General features: G+C 37.4%; 1 protein-coding gene across 1 annotated transcript in view; it reads right to left on the reverse strand.

The window, feature by feature from the left end:
- LOC124711566 overlaps positions 1-22298 on the reverse strand; it is a 144672-nt gene that overhangs the window by 49326 nt on the left and 73048 nt on the right. Inside the window, exons 4-5 of the mRNA XM_047241708.1 lie at positions 14838-15089; positions 709-1098 (exon numbers count right to left, since the gene is read on the reverse strand). Of these exons, the coding sequence (XP_047097664.1) occupies positions 709-1098; positions 14838-15089 (642 nt within the window). The remainder of the gene's footprint in view (positions 1-708; positions 1099-14837; positions 15090-22298) is intronic.

A 22298-nucleotide genomic window follows, 5' to 3' on the forward strand; every position in this document is an offset into this window, starting at 1 on the left:
TGAAACACAGTCAAGGAAGTTCATCTATGCAGACGATCTGGCGTTGGTCACCCAACAGAGAACTCTTGAAGCTGTGAGGAGGTCCTATACGCAGACCTCCGAAGACAGAACGTCCTCTTCAAGGAATACCCCGAGCTCCCAATGCACTCTAATGTTCCTGCACTCCGAATGAACCGATTAAAGCTTAGTCAGCCATCTGTCCTATTGCCAGAATCGCTACAGGCAGCTACTTTCAGTATCTACAAAAAGTGGACAAAAATGTGGAACGCTATTGCCCATGAGGAACATCAGACCCTCCAAAGACCTGACACAAGACCAGCCGGTATGGAACTAACGCGTCGTGCCTGGAAACCAAGTGATCGTAAACCTCTACCGATAAGGAAAGGTGTCATCTTCTCAGTGTGACTGTGGAAATGAACACCAGACGATCCATCACATTGTAACAAGCTGTAGCAGAAGACCCTACCATGGGAAATTGGAAGATTTTTTTGAAGTGACAGAGGCAGTCCTAGAATGGATCGACAAATTAGATATTAATTTATAGACTTACTTTTTAAATTACAAATTATTAAATTAATATATTTTTGTTACATTTTGTAATCCCACAATTGTTAGTTGCTGTTAATGCTATATAATAATAATACCTATTTTGGGTGTGATGTTTCGAGGAGCCGATGGAAATGCAAAAGGAGTATACAACATACTAACCTGTTTCAGTAATGAAGTCGCCTTCGACAGCTTCATCCGTGAAGCCTATGAGGTAGACCTCCTTTTTGGGCTGTAGGAGGCCGAGCACGGCCTCGGCGCGGCGCCACGTGTCGATGACGGCGAGCGTCGCGTTCTCGAAGCGGCACGTCCTGGCCGCGTGGGCGCGGGCCACCCTCTCCACGTGCACCCTGTAGAAGCGGCCGGCGCCGTCCAGCCACTCGTAGCCGTCCGGCGCGACCACCGAGAGCCGGCGCTCGCAGAAGAATGGCGCTGGATTCTCACAGGGCACGTCGTTTGTGTACCCGTCCTTGTTGAAGTCGACGCAGTTCTCGTTCCCGTAAGCGTTGTTGGGATCGTTAGGCAACCACGGCAGTTTGGACACTGGACGACCTGTTGTAGTGTAGGAGTTTCAATAAGAAACCAGGTTAGGTAACCATAAAATTAGCAGACATTACACTTAAACCATAAAAATGAACCGTCGCACAAGTTCAGCAGCAAAATGACATTAGGGAAGCGGACATACCAGGCGTTTATAATTAAACTTTCCCTATTTAACACATTATAACACGGAAATTAGCCACCGTACGAGCACCAAACTTGGCAGCGTAAATGTCCAGAGTATGGGGTGCATGATTTCCATGCGATATAGCTCCGCCGTCCGGTTCCAACTATGGCCACCAGGTGCCGTGATCAGTCATCGTGATTCACAGTCTCACAGACCTGACCAGTCTGCAGTGCACTTGTTGAAACCTCAACATGAGGTTGGACTAAAGGAGCAGGGCATTAAAGGTGAAGCTTCATTATCAAAACAAGAGTAAACTTGCAGCTGCAGTTTGAGAATATCACCTGCTGCAAGGATTACAGAAGGCAAAATTTTTAAGGCTTTCGTGGCCACTTGTTGACAAACTGCCTATTGGCGTGATTAGTACGCTCGTAACGCGAGCAGGACGAATAAGTGAGCCGCAACACCTCAAACGAGAAATGCAACACCTGGAAACTGTTCTGAGGAGCAATGGGTACTCCACAAATTACATTAGAAGTGTAACAGAGCCAAACACTCGGCGAAGTAAGGAACCAGAAAAAGAAATGTCGGGTACGGCCTTTCTGCCATACATTCCCAGAGTGACGGACAGAATCGGCCGTATATTGCGCAAACATGGCGTAAAGACGATTTTCAAACCGACAAGGAAGATCAAAGAGTGTCTTAGATCGGCGAAGGAGAAAAGATACCCACTTGCAATGTCGGGAATATACCATATACCATGCACATGCGGAAAAGTTTATGTCGGAATGACTGGACGATCCATTAACACCAGGATCAAAGAGCATAAGCGACATTGCAGGTTGGGGCAGGTGGAGAAATCGGCCGTGGCAGAGCACGCACTGAATGAGACCGACCACGTAATAAAATTCGCCGACACGGAAGTTCTGGCTGTAGAGAAGCACTATCACACGCGCTTGTTTAGAGAAGCTGTAGAAATACAAAAACACGCGAACAGTTTCAACAAGAAAGAGGAAAGCCTAAAGGTAAACGGATCCTGGCTTCCCGTACTGCAGCGAACGACCGTCGCTGGTAGCAAGAGGAGAACCGCACCGGAAATGACCGCAGAGAAGCCCTCGCACGTTGGCGCGCCAGATACATATAGTCTGCGGCCGCGAGCTTGGCTCCAGTTCACCACCGGCAATGGAGGGTGAAGCTTTGACAATGCCAGCCACTCGTGCTGGCGAAACGTCAGAAAAATCATTAGATGAACGTCGGCCGAAGAACCCGAGACAGAAACCAATAGGCAGTTTGATTACAGAAGGGTCCTCTTTCTCCACCTGCTGTGCGGAGCATGATTAATAAGTTCGAATCGATGGCAGAACTGGGCGTGCCTCCAGGAAGAAGCCGATGACCGGTGCACCACAGGTGGTCGATGAAAGCGCTGTTGCTATGGCAGACAACGCTGCGCGCAATTACCAACCGTCAGGCAGTGTGCGTGCTGTGTAGCGACAGTTGAACATACCGTCGTCCAGTATGCGGAAGGTGCTTCGAACCGTTCGCAAATGGTATCCATACAAGATCCACATCGTACAGCAGCTTGCACCACAAGTCGCACGTCTTGACTATCTCCTTTCTCGCAAGGCTTGAAGTTGACGAGAGCTGGTCCTGGACCATCCTACAGACAGACGAAGCTCATTTTTCTCTGACGGTTGAGGTGAACACACAGAATTGCCGGGTGTGGGCATCTTCACCTCCAGTCAGTGTGCACGAAGTTCTTCCGTATGGTGCACGTGTCACCGTATGGTGTGGCTTCACGGCTGCGTTCATCATTCCACCGTTCTTTTTTGAACAGGTTGGCGCTCAGTGACCGAAGACGTGCTGTGTGACTGGCCAGTGCTCTGGCGATATGCTTTGCCAGCATGTCATACCCGCCCTGTGGGAGAGAGACGCATTGAATTAAACAGTTTTGGTGCAAGATGGGACTCCAACGCAGATTGCTCGTGAAGTTCACCTGCTTCTCCGAAACACATTTTGGAAATGATGAAATTATGAACCGATCATTTCCAAACCCTTGGCTGGCACGATTACCTCATCTAACTCCCTGTGACTTCTGGTTACATGGCCACCTGAAGGACAGGGTTGACCAGAGGAACATTCACACATGTGCAGATCTGAAGCCCAGAAAATCAATAGAAGTACCCAGCATACCTACGGACATGCTTCTTTCTGCTTTCTGCGCTTTCAGACTCTTCTGATGGGCGCCATATTGAGCCCCTTTTATTGTAGTAATGGTACCGGTATGTGCAGTAGCCAATTAAAAGTGTTTCAGTCGAATTGATTCTGCATTATTTCTCTTCCCTATGCCCTTGACATTAATGCTACCAAGTTTCATCCTCGTATGGTTATTAGTTTCTGTGTTATAACGTATTAAATAGGGAAAGTTCAATAACAACCACCCACTACATTAAAGTAGTTCAGTAAAAATCCTACTTCACACTTTTCTTCAGACCGTTTACTGAGGAAATAAAAATAGTGACAAGAATACAAAGTTTTATCACCTCACAGATGCTGAAAAGCGACTGTAGATACACTACCTGTCATGACAAAGGTAATAAGAGGAAGCAATGCAGTCTCTATTCTCTTTGGGGCTGAAATGCTGTACTGATAAATATCTCCTCGTGCTAAGAAAATTTGAGTAGATCCCAGTATGTAACTTTAGCCAGACATGATCTGTGTATCCAAACATATGCTTCCCAGACGAGCTGCTGTTATATCTGAGATGGAATTTCTGGCTTTATCATGAGAAATAATCAATCCCATCAGCAGCAGTCTCACTTGTCGAGTAGGTGCTTTCATTCCGACGAGTGTATCTCATTGCAGGTAGGTGTTTACTGCTCTATAAGAAAAACTAATGACAGAATTTTTTTCATGTCCCAAATTTTGGGCGCATGACACTACCGGCAGCTATGTTCTCTTTAAACTTCTGCTTGACAGGATATTTATATTAAGGAGGCAAGAAACTCTCGTCCTCCCGTAACAACACAGACTTGACTACTATAGTACATTTATTTTTCTTGCAAGATAAGTTATAGCTTCATTCCAGTTCTCTGAGATATATAGGTAACTGCCTCATTACAGACTGTATGGCACTTTGTGACACTTGATTGTACACCAAACGAAATGATGAGCTTCAGCATGTCATGAATTCATTTCCTAGCGACGTCGTCATAGTGATAAGCTGTGTGCTGACAATAATTGAATTCAAAGGTTCAATGTTTGTCTCTGTAGTTGATGTCTTTAGGCACTGCAGATTTAGTTCGACTGCTCCTTTCTGAAATGTGTTGAGGAATTATTGACTCCACAGTTAAATCATTTTCTCCAACATAATTTAACGATCATACCACTCCACATATCATCAACAGATCTCTATGCCACTCCTGCAATATGTTGATCCATAGCTAACCACTGTATCCTCTTCTTGCTCAAATCGGTAGCATGTCAGTCAGCCTTCTTGGCGCATCATTGATGGAGTGCATGCACACTCCAGTGAAGATACTTGCTTCAGGCTACTTACTCTAGCAGGGGACTGGCGAACTTCCTGGACATTCAAATTATAAAATTTCCTTCTGTGTTTCTCCAAACACATGAACATCAGAAATCCACATTCTGAACACCATTGTACATCTTTACTAATGACAGAATTTTTTTCATGTCCCAAATTTTAGTATGTTTATGGAACCTACTTGTTTCAGTGCAACTGTTTAAAAAGAAGCCCTTGAGGATGTTAACAGTTGGAGTGAGGTTAATGTACCCAAGGGTGCATCAAGGGTTCATGAGCAACTTCAAGAAGCAAGCACAAGTAAAGTATGGCATCAGGTGCTCAGTAATTTGCCTGTCAAAGTCTTCTGGTAAATGGTACTACTGAACTACAGAATGGGAGAGGACCTGACTGGCTGGAAGGTCCTGGGGTCGTAATGTTATGTATGATTATAAAGATTTTTATCTACAAGAACAGAACACAATTCAGTTGATGAAGATTGCTGATCTGGCCCTGGCCGCATCTTAGGGACTGGGCTAGTCTGCTTCTTCATCTACTACAACTACTACAACCACTCTTTCTTCAATATAACACAACCGTTTCAAAACCCTTTAAAAAATTTAAGCATATATACTGAACAACAGTACGCTTGTTCGCTCACTAGTTGAATATTGCTCACCAGTGTGGGATCCATACAAGATAGGTTTGATAGAAGAGATAGAGAAGATCCAACGGAGAGCAGCACGCTTCGTTACAGGATCATTTAGTCATCGCGAAAGCATTACGGAGATGATAGATAAACACCAGTGGAAGACTCTGCAAGAGACACGCTCAGTAGATCGGTACGGGCTTTCGTGGAAGATTCTGCAGGAGAGATGCTCAGTAGCTTGGTACGGGCATTTGTTGAAGTTTTGAGAACATACCTTCACTGAGGAGTCAAGCAGTATATTGCTCCCTCCTACATATATCTCGCGAAGAGACCATGAGGATAAAAATCAGAGAGATTAGAGCCAACACAGAGGCATACCGACAATCCTTCTATCCACGAACAATACGAGACTGAAACCACCTTTAATTACAGAATGTCTGAGATGAAAAACTCTCTCTTATCTATGAAAACAAGAAATACAGCAGTTTATTATTATTTTGAGGAACCAGATACAGTGAAGAATTATGAATTCTATAATTTACTAAAATATATACTAAAAGATGATATTTGGTTTATATATTATTTCTAAAAGTTTCTCACTCATTAATAGAACGAGTTGTTAGTTTTATCTTTGATGGCACATTTTCAAAAGTTTCTCTCCGATAACTGGAGAATCTAAATATTACTTTATCTATAAAGGCAAAAGAAATAGGGGAGAATTAAAAAAATTGAAAGATCATGTATTATTTCACATGTAATAATTAAACAATATACATATATTTTAAGGTTTCTCAGATAGTATTCTGTGCTGAGCATCATAAGTTAAATTACTTTTTCCATAAGAAATTGTATAAGATAGTTTATCATTAGGAATTTTATCATTAAATGTAGCAAATAATATCATAATAGTTTTTGTGTTGCTACAATATTTCCTCATCATATGTATTTATTACATTCATAGCATAATTTGTAATAAAATGATGTAGATTTATACCAATAGCTTCTTTTAATTGTGCGATGCATTTAAAATCACAAACTTTAAATCGCCACTAACAAACTCATTGAAGAAATGATTTAACCTTGTATCATGTAGTCTAGAAATATTTTACACTTCTAAAGTCTCTCTGACTAATTGTTTTGGGATTTTTGGAAATGTTTCAGCTAAATTGAAACAATGTGTACTTTCATGTCTGCATCTAATATTGTCTAACTGCATATTCATTTTTGAGAGTAAAATCTTCAAATTTAACAACACAATTATCTTCTTATTCTTTTAATTGTTTAATTTCATCTTTATTTTCAATAAAAGTAGCACTTTTCCTCATTTTTATTTTAAATTTATTTTCCTTTTTATAAGTTTTGCGTATTTTGATTGATCTAATATTTTAGAGTAACTAAATGAATAATTATTTTTATTGTACTTTAACCATCCTGGAGCTCAAATATAACTATCAATAGTTAATGTTGTTTTTGCACATCTGCTTGTTCATATTATAGAACATTGAATTAAATTATGCAACAGCTTCAGATACTTATTTTTTTCTGGCATTCTTACATTTGGTTCCAAATCAGTTTGCAGTTAATTAAATAATTTGTATGAACACTAACTGAGACACTTATTTCAATTAAAAAGAAATTGATCAATTCACAAAAAAAACATCTGTTCCTGTAAGACCCGTCTATAAAAATGTTCATGTAGTTGGTTTTATACAGATTATAAACTCCAAATATTACATCAAAAATAATAAATTAAGCTGTAATGGAAAGCAATAATAATTCCTACTGGGGTGAATAGTTTAAAAAGTTTAGATAAATTCATAAATTGTATAAAACTTAATAGATATATATTAAGGAAGAAAAACATTTAAATGAAGTTATTATTGGAAACAATGATAAATTATATATTAATAGAAAGCATAGTACTGTAGAGGTTTCACACTTCAGTAAACAAATTATTGGACCTAAGAAGAAAATGGCTGCTAATAGTTTGACAAAAATGTATAGATATAACTTTTGAAGTAATAAATATAAGATCTGATTTAACTGATAGGATGTTTGCAGAAAAAGACAAATATTATCAAGTAACTAATACTATTGCTTCTTTTAAACCTATAATTTATGAACCAAAATATCCTACATTTCTTCTCATTTATGAGGTAAGAATTCAGGATTTAGAAGTAAGTATTACTGATGAAAAAATTATTTGATAGATTTTAGTGTTGTTACTGGCACAGTTAATCCAGAAAAGAATTAAGATATTTGAAAGGATTCGATTTACTGTGTCATAAGTAAACTGTAATAGTATATCAGTTATACTACAATAAATGTGGTGATATTCAATTCTTCAATTTTGTTTAATTCTTTGATACAAATTTATTGATTTGGGTTTTAACCAAATCTTAACATTTGTTCACAATTAGGGCATCTATTTCTAATTGCATTACTTTTTTTGTCTTTCTCTTTGTGTTCTAATAATAGAGTAAATGTTTCTAAGGTTACAATCATATAATCTTAAAATCACAAAATTTGGCTTTAAGTTATGGTCTTCAGTTTCTTGTACAGTATGTGGTAGTGTTCTATTTACTTTCTCAGTTCTTTCATTTAAAATTTCTATAGCTGAATAAAATCTTACCCCTAATTTTTGTTTATATTTGCCCTTAAAATTATTCAGTTCTTTTAAATAACTTACTTGAATTTAATTTTTTTTCTGACTCTTTATATGACATTTACATCAATCCATTAATTGTTCTTTAATTTCATATTATCCATGTTTACAAATTGAAGATTAATCTTCATGTATAACCCACTTTCTGAATGGTTTGGTTACTTCCTTTTCTGATTTAAAAATTAATGAACAAAAGCCATGTCACTGATATATTTTCATGATTTGTCATTGAATTTAATAGCACTTCAGGGTTTAAAAATTCAAATTTATTTTTATCTTCTTTATCAAAAAGCCATGTAATCACATAGCCAGTATCTTTATTTTCTAGAATTAGTGTTTTTGTCAAAGATAATTAAGACTTGTTCATCATTGTAGTTGAGTTAATGGTTGATGACAAGGTCTACGAATTAATCCATTTAATACAAAAATTGTCATTAGATTTTTTTATTTTACAGTCATTTTTAATAATATTAATTTCTTATTTTCTGTTTTTCTTCTTTCTAATTATTTTTTCTACATAAGCAGAAGCCATAAAATATAAGTTTCCTAAAAATTGTGCAGTTAAGAAATAAATTGCTAATTTTACTTCACAAAAATATACAAAAGCTGGTTATTGAAAAATACGTAGATCTTGTTTAAATGAATATTGTAGAAATATATAGAGAAATAAAATTCATTGTGCATGTGTGTGTGTATGTGTGTGTGTGTGTGTGTGTGTGTGTGTGTGTGTGTGTGTGTGTGTGTGTGTGTGTGTCTGTGTGTGTGTGTGTGTGTGTGTGTGTGCATGTGCATGAATATGTGTATCTATGTATGTGTGTATGTTTGGAAAATATATTTTGAAATATTATTACTAAAATAATTTAAAACTGATGTTAACCAAAGAACATTACAAATATTATTATCGATTGAGAATGATGAAAACAAATGTTCTGGATGCATAAATTTACAAAAACTGAATGAATTATCAAAAATTTAGGATTTCAATTTTTTTGTAAGAATCCAACATCTAAATATATATACTGAAATAAAAGCAAAAATGTATTATAGAAAATAACAAAAATAACAGTTTTTAATTCTCTCAGTGTCAGCTAAAACTATTATTTCTGTGTAAATGGATCCCTTTAAAGTTTTGGATGAGTTAGAAAATTGCAATATAAATTATGTTTTAAAAGAAACATCAGAAGTGTTGACAGATTATAACTCTGAGCCAGATGGAGACTCGAGCTTGGGACTTTTGCCTTTCATTGCCAATTGTTCTATGTACTGAGGTACACAAGCATAACTCACAACCTGCCTGCACCAACGTACTTCTATCAGTACTTTGTCTCCTAGCTTCCAAACTTCACGGAAGCCTTGCACTTGCCCAGAAAGGCAAAGGTCCTGAGTCTGAATCTCAGTCCAGCTCACAGTTTTGATCTGCTAGTCAGTTTGATATAAGCATACAACCCACTGCTGAATAAAAATTTGATTGTGGAAACATATCCCAGGCCTTCTCTCCATGATATCCATTCTTCCAGGGATGCTGGTATTGCATGTTTCATAGGGGAATTTCTGTCAAATTTCGAAGCTAGAAGATGAGATACAGGCACAAGTAAAGCTGTGATGAAATGTCATCAGTTATATTTCTGTAGTTCAGTCTGTGCAGCATTATCAAAAGTGATACTTGATACTTCATTGAAAATGTTGATTATCATACACACCTCACTTGGGAATTTTCATGAAAAACTTTATTTGGTTTTCATTCGTGTTATGAGTTTAAAAATGATTATGATTATGGGGGATATATTTTGGGATGAAAGAACATAAACAGATTTATCTTTAACAATAAAGATAAATATGTTAAATGTGAATTTTATAAAAATTTAAAGTATATTAAATCTAACTATTTCTTTCATAATGTCCATACAGCAGTTATTTATTTCATTTTCTAAAAGATGTCTTTTATTATTGCGAGTGTTAATAGCAGTTTTATTTATCTTAACAAAATAAAAATGTTTAAAGCTTTGTATCAAATCTAAATTGTATCAGATCTAAATTGTATCAGATCTAAATTGCTGTATATGTTGTTTAACAACAGTTTTCATAATTTCTTTTGATTATTCCTCTTGGTTATCGCCAACTTTATAAATATACATTTTACTCTTAAAACAAAACATTCTTATATCATTTTTCCATTACAGTCATCTTTCATTTTTCCTAGTCTTTTTTCATTAACTTGAGGTATATTATAAATATTATTTTCTGGACCATTACTAGCATCAATATAATCAATTGTTGACTTTATATTTTCATAAAAATCTTAATTTTTTATATTATAAATGTAAGTATCAGTACCTGGACAATGAATTTCAATATTTTCTCCATATTTGGGTTCAAAATATTATGATCAAATGTGTACATTAATTCATTTGAAAAAGCAAGTATACACACTCTAAACAGTTTTAGTACTTCAAATTTTAGTTTTATTCATGTGGGTTTTGAGTAAATTTTTGTGAAATATTGTCTTCCCTTAAAACTTGGCTCAGGTATAAATTTTTAACATTTGTCTCCATGTAAGACTAATTTTCTATCCACTATGTTTGTTATAATTTTCATCTTTTTCGAAATACTGAATTATTCATCAATTACTAGATGTCTTTTTCAAAATCATTTTTGGCTTAGTCATTTTTCCCACATTTACATCTGTATACTTTTTAACCAAATTATATCTCTACTTTTTTAACCAATCAGACCATATAAATATTAAAAATTCATGAATTTTTGTTATTTCTATCCTTGAGATAAATATTGTTCAATATTGCTATAGTAAACAACATAATTATACTCATTATCTAAGGGAGGTCATAATTGTTTCTTTAGACCCAGACAAAATTTCATTTTTAGGATGAAGACGTAAATCTTTATGTCATTGTGTAAATTTTTTGGCTATTATAGATCTACTTCAGAAATATAACCGATTTTAGAAGTTTCTGAAATTTCGCTTATTTTTGTAGAATGAAAATTGTTTGGGTAATCCCACTGAAGCACTTCATATGAGAAATAATGTCTTATAGCATTTATCACAAAATTATTTGGATGTAATTATATTAAGACATTTGATATTGTAGTTTTACCAAAGGTTTCATGTATTTATTATTTGCTTTAACATATCTTTTAAACCAATGATATACCTCCTCTTATTCATTTTCGGCCATAAAATCATTCATACTTGTATAAAGATTAATCTGGAGCAGTAAAATACCGAAAAGTTGTGAATTATAATCTTTTATATAAGTTTTTCTACAATTTTCAAAAACTTAAGGTTATGATAAAACATCAGTTTTTAAGTATAATTATTGTTGTTCTCTTAAATTTCTTACACTAATTTTTTTGCAAATTAGTTTAACATGGTTATAATCTTCTTCACTATTATCAGATTCATCAAATTTATTATAAATTTCGTCTTTTGCTAGAAGTGGCTTTTCTTCAAATTTCTCCCAACTATCTACATATTCAAAAGAATAAACTCCCTTTTTAGTTAATAAATCTATTAGATCTTCTGGAAAAATTATTTTGATATTTTTCACTTGGTACAGTCTTAAATATAATGTAATTTATCAAGTCTTGAATTCATAAATTGAAATGTATCAAACAAAATACATTTTTTTGTTTTTGTTTACTGAAACTTATGTATCTATTTTCATTATTTGGTATTAAATCTACTTCTTTTTCATAGTACCCAAGTTCTTTCACAAGAAATGAGAATCATAGCCAGGTAAATCATATATATAAGTTTGTACAAAATAAGGATCTTTAATAATAAATAACAATGGATTTATATCCTATTAAATTGTCATTGTGACAATCTTTTTTATGTAAAGATACCTACATAAAGAACAAATTTTATATTTATTATGTTCTGATTCTTCTTCAGAAGTTACAGATTTCATCTCTTCTTCTTCTTTTTTATAAATATTAAATAACTTTGTATTAGAGGTGGGTCCTCAATACACAACTAGATGTTTCTAGATTCCATTTATAAATTTAATATAAAAGTAAATATCACATTCTCCATGTTTTCATATTGCATAATTTAATTATTTAATCTTGATTCGGTTTGTTAGTTATTGAGTTTAAATATATTTTTTTAATTTTTCCTGTTCAAACCATTATAATCATTATCAGCTGTTAATTCTACAAATTTTTAATTAATTACAATTACAAACTCCCAAAATTTGCATTAATATCCAAAGGACCTTTCGAGTACACTTATAATTTTTAAATTGTATGTATTAGCCTTTTTTGGCAGTTCATTAAATAAACAATTTGATTGATCATCTAATCTTTCTTTATTATTACAATGTAAGAGACATGTATGACAAATAAATTTTGATGTCCATCATTATTATTATTTTGATTAGGAAGAAAGTTCACATAGACCTTTTACCATCAGTAGTGTGGTAAAATATAATAAATTAATGTTTTCCTTTTATATTTGGTTATTTTTAGTGGATGTACTTGTATTTTTCTTCTATTGAAAAAATATTTATATATGTAAATCAATTTTACTCTCAGTTCATGTAAAATAATCAGTTTCAAAATGAAGTGATATGTTAGGCATTTTTTCCTGAAGCTCTACAATAATATTTTATCATTACTTTTTCTATCTAGGTTTTTACATTTCTGTCTATCTATTGGCGTTATTTATGAAGCTATAGGCAAAGAAAACATTTTAGATTATTATGTTTAACATTAATATAAGCTTTTCTTTCTTTTATTTCTGCTGTTAGTCAATACAAAATCAACCTCTTTATGGACCATATCTATTAATTGGTAACTGCAATCCAATAACACTATTTAAAGTCTTATCAGAACCCCAAGATTGAAATTTAGATGTTAAAATCTCTTTGTTTAGCCTTCTTACATTTTTGATATATATCATTTTCAGTTGTAATCCTATAATTTTGCGTTTCATACTGGAATTCCGAAACTTAATCTTTTGTCATCATTTTGTAACAAAATGTATTCTTAGATAATATTTCAAAATTTTCGTAATTTCTGTCTTTGCATTTGAAAAGAAGTTTGGATCAAGTGAGTATATATTATTTTCAAAACTGATTGTTTGCAATTCTTTGAAATGCTTTTCAACTAAATGTTAGTGAAATGTTGTTCAATCTTTTTAATTTTTCCAAAAATATGTTAGTAGAGAAAGGAATTACTCCTTTTAATGGTTTAGCTTCAACATTTTTAAGAACTTTTCTCTATTTTATACATTATTTTAAGATTATCGTTTCTAATTTTTTCTTTCATTTCCTTTATTAAAGATGATGATTTAATTAATTATAAATTTATTTAAAATAGCTGTTCTGAATACCTAAAATCCCCCTAAATTACTTATTTTACAATAGTGATGAAGTTGAGCTACTGTGAGATTGTATAATTCTTCTCTCATTTATAAAGAAAGAAATTATTATATTTTTAAAGAATTAAAAATAATTAATTTATATGATTAAACTAAAAATTAATAATAAAAATTTATTACATTTTTTAGTAACAGATAAATCTAATTTATATCATAATAACTTCTGCAGCGGTGTTGTTAATAATTCTGAGAATCCTAACCCAAAGAGGGGTTCAGATAACGTGAGCACAGCGCCAGTGAGAGAATCATAGTAGAGCACAGCATGGCATGGAGTGTAATTCTCTTGTGAATCTGTCTGCTTTAGGTTCAACCTGGCTGCAGAGGCTATTCCCGATGGCAGTCTTCAGACACCTCCTGTCTGTCACTGGCGGAATCCTCACCATTTCATCGATCCTTATTTCAGCAGATTCCTTTATCATGCTTTGCCATTAGGCACTAGTTGGACATACCAACCCTTTGGTCTCAAAATCAAAAGTATAGTCTTAACTCACTCAGTAACCTGCCACTGCTGATTACTCCATGTGTCCCAGACATACAGATGTAACTTCCCCTGGTAACATTCGGCAATACAGTGGTGTATTTTCCCAGCGCATTATAAGTCACATTCACAGTGGTGTTGTGCTGTTATGCAAAGACTCAGTAGATCCTCCGCCAACAGAAAATGGTTTTGATGTTGCATTGTCCAAGAGTTTTCACAATCTTGGCAGAGAGTGAACCTCTATGCCTATAGACTGCTGTTTCAAGTAATCTGTAAACTGGAGAACCCTCCTGTCCATGCCCTGGTGGATGGCAGCCACAGCACATGGATAAGCGTAGAGACATTCAGTGTCTCAACACTTCACCAGAAGTAGATGATTGTCACACTCATTCAAACACTGAGGTAAATTTAAATTTGGGTCATCATACAAAAGTTTTCACAGCACTCCTCGCAATTAGGAATCCACTGTTTTAACCACTGCATCGTCTCACCCCACACAAATAATCATGAATTTGGATGTCAATGGTATGGTGAAGAACAGACCCTACAAAGAGTTGATGAATTTCCTGTTAATGCAGAAAGATGTAGCATATACAAATACTCAAGAGTACAAGGTCTGAGGTATGCAGCAATCTGATGAGATCTTTCAACATCCCTGAGTTGTATCTTCGTGCATTCCATGCAATACAATTCATATCATCTAACATTTTATTTTGAAAAAATCTGAAGAGATCTGCACTACTAGAAAACGTATCCTGTACTCATTCAGACTAAAACATTACAGCCATTCAAGAAAAGATTAATGTACATCAGGGCAAACGATTAAACCAGGTGATATGGACCTCCATGCCTTATTATCATACTGGAACAGTAGAAAAGCCAAATATACAAACTAAAACTTTAGGCGTTATTACCATATATGTCCACAAATTCGCCCTCTTTGGCTTGATCTGTGATTCCAATGTTGGCGTACCATACCCCTTTCACTTTCTGGAAAATCTGCTTCAGCCCCTCAAAGGCACGGTGGTCTGTTGGGACAGCCAGCTGGGCTCCCTCATCCTCACAGGCCTTCTTGGCTGCCGCCCATGGCATGAAGACACGGGATAGCTTGATGAGTGCATAGCCGGGCACATAGTGGTAGCCCTGTGGAATCTCCAGCACCTTTTCTGTAACAGACCAAGTCCACATCACAGCACTTCACACTAGATTGGCTACACATCATTGTAGTGTAATCTAATAGTTCTATAGAGACACACGTGAGAATTTGTGTTAAGGACTGTGAACTCTCTGATGAACTGTTGGTTTATTGGGAATGGAGATCTCCTCTGCTATGTTGGTTCAATAAATGGTGGTTCCTGAAGGTGTTAATTAGCAGATAGCTGTCTCTTCTACAATTCTTTTTGCTTCATTATAATATTCAATTAATATTAAGTGTAGCGCTTCACATCTTAACAATTCTATGTAACTGTCCATGAACAGATCATTCCACTGTTATCCATATACTCTGGAATATGTTGGTAATAGAAGATTATACTTCCAGGTTAAATTTGAAGTACTGCTTTGAGAAATCATGATCGCCAAACTAATAGCCTATCAGTCTGCAACATTAAACAGAACATTTCATAACAGAATGACAAGCTGAAGAGAACAAATCGTGTTTAACTATGTAACAACATGTGTGCTAGTGATAATATATCATGTACTGTGTGAAAGCCATTTATTATAGTCGTTATTGTATAGGATACTCTAAATGTCCTTATTCACTGATCAGCCAGAATTTGTAACTACCTACCTAACAGACGATATGTCACAGATAACAGCAGTGACATGTAGTGGCATGGAAGTGATGAGGATTTGGTAGGTTGCTCAAGGAAGTTGGCACCTCATCTGCATGTACAAGTCACCTAATTCCCATAAATTCTGGGGACAGGTGCGATGAGCTCTGATACCACATTCAGTTGTATACCAGATGTGTTAAATTGGCAGGCCAGCACATCAACTGGAACTGACTACTGTTCTTTTCGAACCACTCCATCACACTCCTGACCTTGTGACATGGCGCAGTATCTTGCTGAAAAATGCCAATGATGATCGGAAACATGATCCTCATGAGGCGTTGTACATGCTGTGCAACAAGTGTAGGATACTCATTAGAGGTCATCGTGCCTTGCATAAGCTTCCCAGGACTCATGGATGCTCACCTGAATGCTCTGACCCATGGATGCTCACATGAATGTTCCCCAGAGGATAATGTAGCTGCCGCTAGCTGGTTTCATTCCTGCAATGCAGGTGTCAAGGAGATGTTCTCCTTGAAGAAGACGAATTCGCGTCCTCCCATCAGCTTCACGAAGAAGGTATGGGGATTCATCAAACCATGTAACATTCTGCCATGGTGCCACCATCGAGCGTCAATGGTCATGTGTCCATTTCATTAGTAGTTATTGATGTCTTAGTGTTAACGTTGGCACATGCATGGGTTGTTGGCTGTGGTGGCTCATCGCTAGATGTGTTTAGTGCACCATGTATTCAGATACACTTGTGCTCTGCCCAGCATTCAAGTCCAATTTTAGTTTCACCTCTCCTCTTTCACCAATCTGCACAGCCTATGATGTCTGACATGTGTAATAACGCATGGGCGCCCAACGCTATGATGTCTGGATGTGGTTTCATCTTGGCTGCACCGTGTCTTGAGACATTCACCCCAGCACTCTTTAATCACCTGACAAGTAATGCAGTTCCCCAAATGCTCATGCCTCTGGGCCATCATAGTCTGTCCTTGGTCAAACAACCACAGAACGTGTGCCTGCCCCATTCTATACACAGACTGCATGCTCACTGATACTCCATGCATTGTGCATGTGTCTGACTACCAGTCATTACTCCCCAGTGATGCTGCTATCGCCTGAATAGGTTTATGCCGATAGTAGGTCGGTGGTCATAAAGTTCTGGGTGATCAGTGTAAGATTTTTATGATGAAGATTCCTGGTATCTATGTGGTCTCACTTTGTTAAAGATATATATTTAGGCCTTATGCTTTTGTTTACTACTGTAGAATATGAAGTTCTTCTGCATCCGCAAAACTGAAAGTATAGTAAGTGCTGAAAACCATTACTCCGTTACATTAACTGATCTCTAGGGATAATTTCATTATGTAGACTTCAATGCTTTTCTCTCTTGTTTGTGTGTTCAGAACATTGTGGTGACGGTCTGAATTCGAAACTGGACGTAGATATATTTTCAAAAGGCGACTGTTTTATGAATCATTTATTTGCTGTTGACCACTTCATTATAAAAACGTTTAAAATTCTGCTCAGATAAGTGAAACAGGCGATTCCACTCACTTGGCGAAAACTACAGACGCTGGTGAAATGCACCATGAAATTATATTTTTTAAAGAATGTATTTCAGTAGATGTTACCTATGTTTGCAAAAGTTAAAATGAAGACAAGAATCAGTGTTTCGACGAAATTAAAGGAATAGCGTCACTTGGCAGTCGTGGTGGTCAGTCACAGACTCTAAGCACTCTAGCAATAGCATCAGCAATGCAGAATGTTACGTCTCGTTCTGGTTACTGAGCTTTTCATAATTCCCGAACAGCCCATTAAACATTGTTGTTAAAAATATCGTGCTACTTTAGTTCTCATTCGTTTCATGTCTTGTGCAATCTGAAACTAAATTTTACTTCTCAATAGTTTCATGTCTTGTTTAGATAAGTTTCAAAAGTTCTTGCTTTATTGCAGTTTTAGTACAGTATGTATTAGTTCTTTTGTGTACTGAAAAGTAGCATCGTATGTAATAAATGAGGATCCATAGGTTAGATGGTACGGAAGAAATATATCAGGATTGTGGATTGCTAATGAAATGCTCTCACGTAGTTTTAGATTATGCAATATTGACACGATAACCGTGGAGCAAAGAAGATTAGTGGCCCTCAGGCAGGATTAAACTGACGCATTTTGAATTAGATAAGGGGGAAAGAGACAGTCAGAAATGGAAAAAGGCAATGAGTAAAAAGTAAAGGGAGAAGTCACATCTCACATGGAGTTTAGCAATCTCTTTGACTTGTTATCTAAAACAAGGTAAGCTTCAACCTCTTTTTGAGCGAAGTAAATTGCAGCAGACTCGTAGAAACAACTTTAAGCCTAGATCAGTACAGAAGTCAAGTAGAAGGAAAAGAAGCATACGACTCAGCAGTAGTCATAGGAGCAGTACAGGCCAAATGTTACTGGAAGAGCTACGTCAGCACGCGTGGGAACAGGCATCGTGAAACCTAGTGCTATCCTTAGCTGAGGTGACATAGGATGGAGGGGCATTTCACAGAGGATCTATTACTTATAGTAGGACGAGCAGGAAACAGCTTGGTAAGCAACTTACAGTATAATAATAATGGTGACGAGGAGGAAGTAGGAGGAACAAATGCACATACCTGTGTGGGATTTGTAGAGCTTTTGTAGCGCCTCTGAAAGGATACCAACTTTATGGTTTCACTTTTATCCGTTTGAGACAGAAATGCACACCGACTTTTGTGCCTACAGTAATCATGTTTTTTCCGGAATGGTTGTACCAGTGAGCTAGAGGAGAGATGGACACCTGTGCTATGTTTTTGTATAAGTGATAATACTCATGTGATTCATTTTTGTCCTCTTCCAGGGCTGGGTCTGGCAATCTGCCAGGGGGGTGGGGGGGTGGTGGGTGGGGTGGGGGGGGGGCGGACGATCTGCAGGTTTGGAACGCAATGCCCTTGTTGTTAGTCAGCCCTGTCTCCCAGCAGCTTCTGGAAGCGGGTTTTAGTCTCTGGTGCCGCCACGTTCGGCACTTGGACGCTGAAGCTGGTGATGGACGGTTCATTTTTGTATGTGGTCCGTGGACATATCCTCAACATGAGTATTACATGTGAAATATTTAGTTTGAAGTACGCACTTCTTTTTCAGAATATCTGGTTTTTTCTTTTTTTCTTCTTTTTCCGTATATCTGTTGCCAGACTAGAGGGAGACGTTTTTATTAATTAAATTGGGCAGTCGACTGGATTATACAGTGGCCGTTTTAAACAAAGGGCACGCTTTGCAAACATTTTTCTATTAAACTTCTTCGTGTGCTAGATTGATCCGTGATTACAGACCTGTGAACTGTGCTATTGATATTACATGTGTGTGAATTATTTTGTACGGACAAGCACACACGAAGGATGAGTACATCTAAAGCCATTGTTTCCAGTGGACCCCGTGGTCGCTGGCTGCACAGACTGTGAGACAAAGTTCTCGACTCGACTTCAGTCCAGATTATGGACAAATATCTAGCGTGCGGCTTGTCTAAGTTGTTTGTAGATCTTGTTTTGGATTGGGAATGTTTTGCTAAACTTAAATTAAGATTGTGCATGTGGCAGTGTTTGCATCTGTAGGGACTGACCACGAATTAAGAAATTGTCTTAGACTGATTAACGGTCTGCTAGATGTGCATAATTTGGGGTTAAAATGTTGACATGATCTAATAGCGTACTCATTCCTGCTCTGCTATTCCAGTCCGCATGGGCTATATCAAGGTTTAGAGAGCTAGAATTGTCTGTGTGCTTAAGAGTAAGGAGGACATCTTCTAGCCCCAGACGATTTCCAAATTAACAGCGCATATTGTAGATTAATTTTATTATAAAGAAAGAAAGTAACTGTTTCCTTCCAACAGTGGGTTTTGTGAAATAATTAAATGTAGAGAATCAGTATTGGTAAGATACCAATTGTATTAGGATAAATTAATACGGAATTTGTAAGCGAAGACAAAAATTTGTATTCGTATGAAACCGGTTCGTTTTAGCATGAATAACGAGACAACTACCTATAATTTCACCAAATGAGAATTTTAGAAAAAATAAAGTTTATGGTGTTCAGATAAGTAACAGGGGTTTCCATGTTGTTTCGCAGCCAGTTCCAAGTACCCATTCCTGCCGCACTTACCTAGTATGACTGTCAATATCACTGAAGCATAACTAGAACACGCTGTGTGCGTGGCAAAAGAGCGATGTGGGCACTCATTCAATGAATGGCTCGCTATGCGTAAACTTCGCTGTTTTAAGATCGTTTTAACGCCATCCGTTGCTCGAGTTAGTCCCTCATCACGATAACAATGTGGTATCATTCATCCGCGATGCAATTTTGTTTCTAGTGAAGGGTACACAGTGGTGGGCGTTGCATATTTATATTCATGTGCACAGAGAGACATACGTCTGGCAGCCTCGCAGCTGCCAACATCTCCTCTTCCTAAGGTGCGCCTTAGATACGCTAAGGGTAGGGGTTTGATGTTTTATATTTAGTGGGAGCCACAGTAAAATAACGAATAAGTGAAAGTAAAGTAAGTACTCTGACACCTTCGTCTTATTTGGCGACTACATGTATGATTTTATCGAGAAATTAGGGAGCTTACTGAGAAGCAGCCAGAACAATTTTGCGTTTAATTAGGTCACGTAATTTGTTCCTTTCATTTACACAGTTGCTTAATTTAATTTTATGGTGTTCCGTGAAATGAATAAGTAATGTCAGTGAACAGGCATTACGAGACTCATGTAGTCAAAAGATCGCGTGCTGAGATTCTGCTCAAGATGGATTTGGTCGAAGACTGAGGAGAAACGGTGGTGCCAGCAGATGGTGAGTGCGAACCTGAAGCGCTATGGGAGGAGTGCCGAAGCGATCAGGTTTTGGCAGAGGGCGAGCCGGAAGAGCAGGACAATGAACGTAGGAATGCGGGACCACAAGCAGAGTGTTGTGGATTGGCAGGAGAGCCAACCCACGAATGTTAGAGGAAACCGAAAGGCACGCGTTTAAGCTCACGCAAGCTGGCGTGAGGTCTGGAACAGGACAAGGAATTTAGACTTCAGAAAAAAGGAGGTAGCTTGTGGAATACTTAACTTTAATCCATGAATGTTGAACGTAGCTCTTGTCTGTACATTATTTACAATATCAATAGTAACTGAACATGGCGCCTTGCTAGGTCCTATCAAATGACGTAGCTGAAGGCTATGCTAACTATCGTCTCGGAAAATGAGAGCGTATTTTGTCAGTGAACCATCGCTAGCAAAGTCGATTGTACAACTGGGGCGAGTGCTAGGAAGTCTCTCTAGACCTGCCGAGTGGCGGCGCTCGGTCTGCAATCACTGATAGTGGCGACACGCGGGTCCGACACATACTAACGGACCGCGGCCGATTTAAAGGCTACCACCTAGCGAGTGTGGTGTCTGGCTGTGACACCACACAGAGTCGTTTGGTGCTCGCCTTTGCGAGGAGCCAGTCACGGACATGGATTCTGCTGCGCCGCCAGCGGACATTAAGGACGTAGAACAAATTGGTGTTCCAGAATGGGCAAACACTGACGCGCTTCTGGAGCAAGAAAAATAGTGTGGATAGTAGGCTTGAACGAAATCTTAAGGAAAACGAAGATAGATTGGAATGTATTGATAGTAGGGTACATCAGAAATTAGGTGGGCAGATACATGCTCTTAAAAAGAGGGTCGATGTGCATAATGTGAGATTAGATGATATGGGAACCAGAGATGATGCACTACTTGCGGAGAATACAGCGACAGGTGCATCGATTCGAGACTAAGTAAAATGGGTAGAGGTTGTTATTACTGAGACTGTGGATGGCATTTGGGACCAAACAGTGGCCGCCGAAAGCGATCTGGTGAGTTGTGGTACCATAGATGACAAAAGTCATGGTATACCTCCAGATATCGGACCCCCCTTTTGCCCGGCGTAGTGCAGTAGCTCGACTGGTATGAGCCCTACAAGTCGTTGGAAGTCCCTTGCAGATTTACTGGGCCATAATTGCCAAAGTGTTGCCAGAGCAGGATTTTTCGCACGAACTGTCGTCTTGATTACACCTCATAAATGTTTGATGCGATTCATGTCGGACAATCTGGTTGATCAAATCATTCGCTCATTCGATCGATTTGTCCAGAAAGTTCTTGAGACCAATCACAATGAAAATTCCGTCTTTGTTTGGGAACATGAAGTCCAATACTGACCGGAAATAGTTTCCAACTAGCCAAAAATTTTCATTTCCAGTGAATGATCGGCGTATTTGGACGGGAGGACCCAGTCCACTACATGTAAACACAGTCCGCACCGTTATGGAGCCACCACCAGCACGCACAGTACCTTGTTGACAACTTGGGTGGAGCCTGCGCATCTTTCGAGCCCTACCATCAGCTCTTACCCGCTGAAATAGTGGCTCATCTGACGAGGCCACTGTTTTCCAGTCACCTAGGGTCCAACCTATAGGGTCACGAGCTCAAGGGCGGCACTGGAGGCCATGTCGTGCTGTTACCAAAGGCATTCGCGTCGGTCATCTGCTGCCATAGCCGATTAACGCCAAATTCTACCGCGCTATCC

This window comes from Schistocerca piceifrons, chromosome 8 (assembly GCF_021461385.2).
Source record: "Schistocerca piceifrons isolate TAMUIC-IGC-003096 chromosome 8, iqSchPice1.1, whole genome shotgun sequence".
NCBI classification, from domain to species: Eukaryota; Metazoa; Arthropoda; class Insecta; order Orthoptera; family Acrididae; genus Schistocerca; species Schistocerca piceifrons.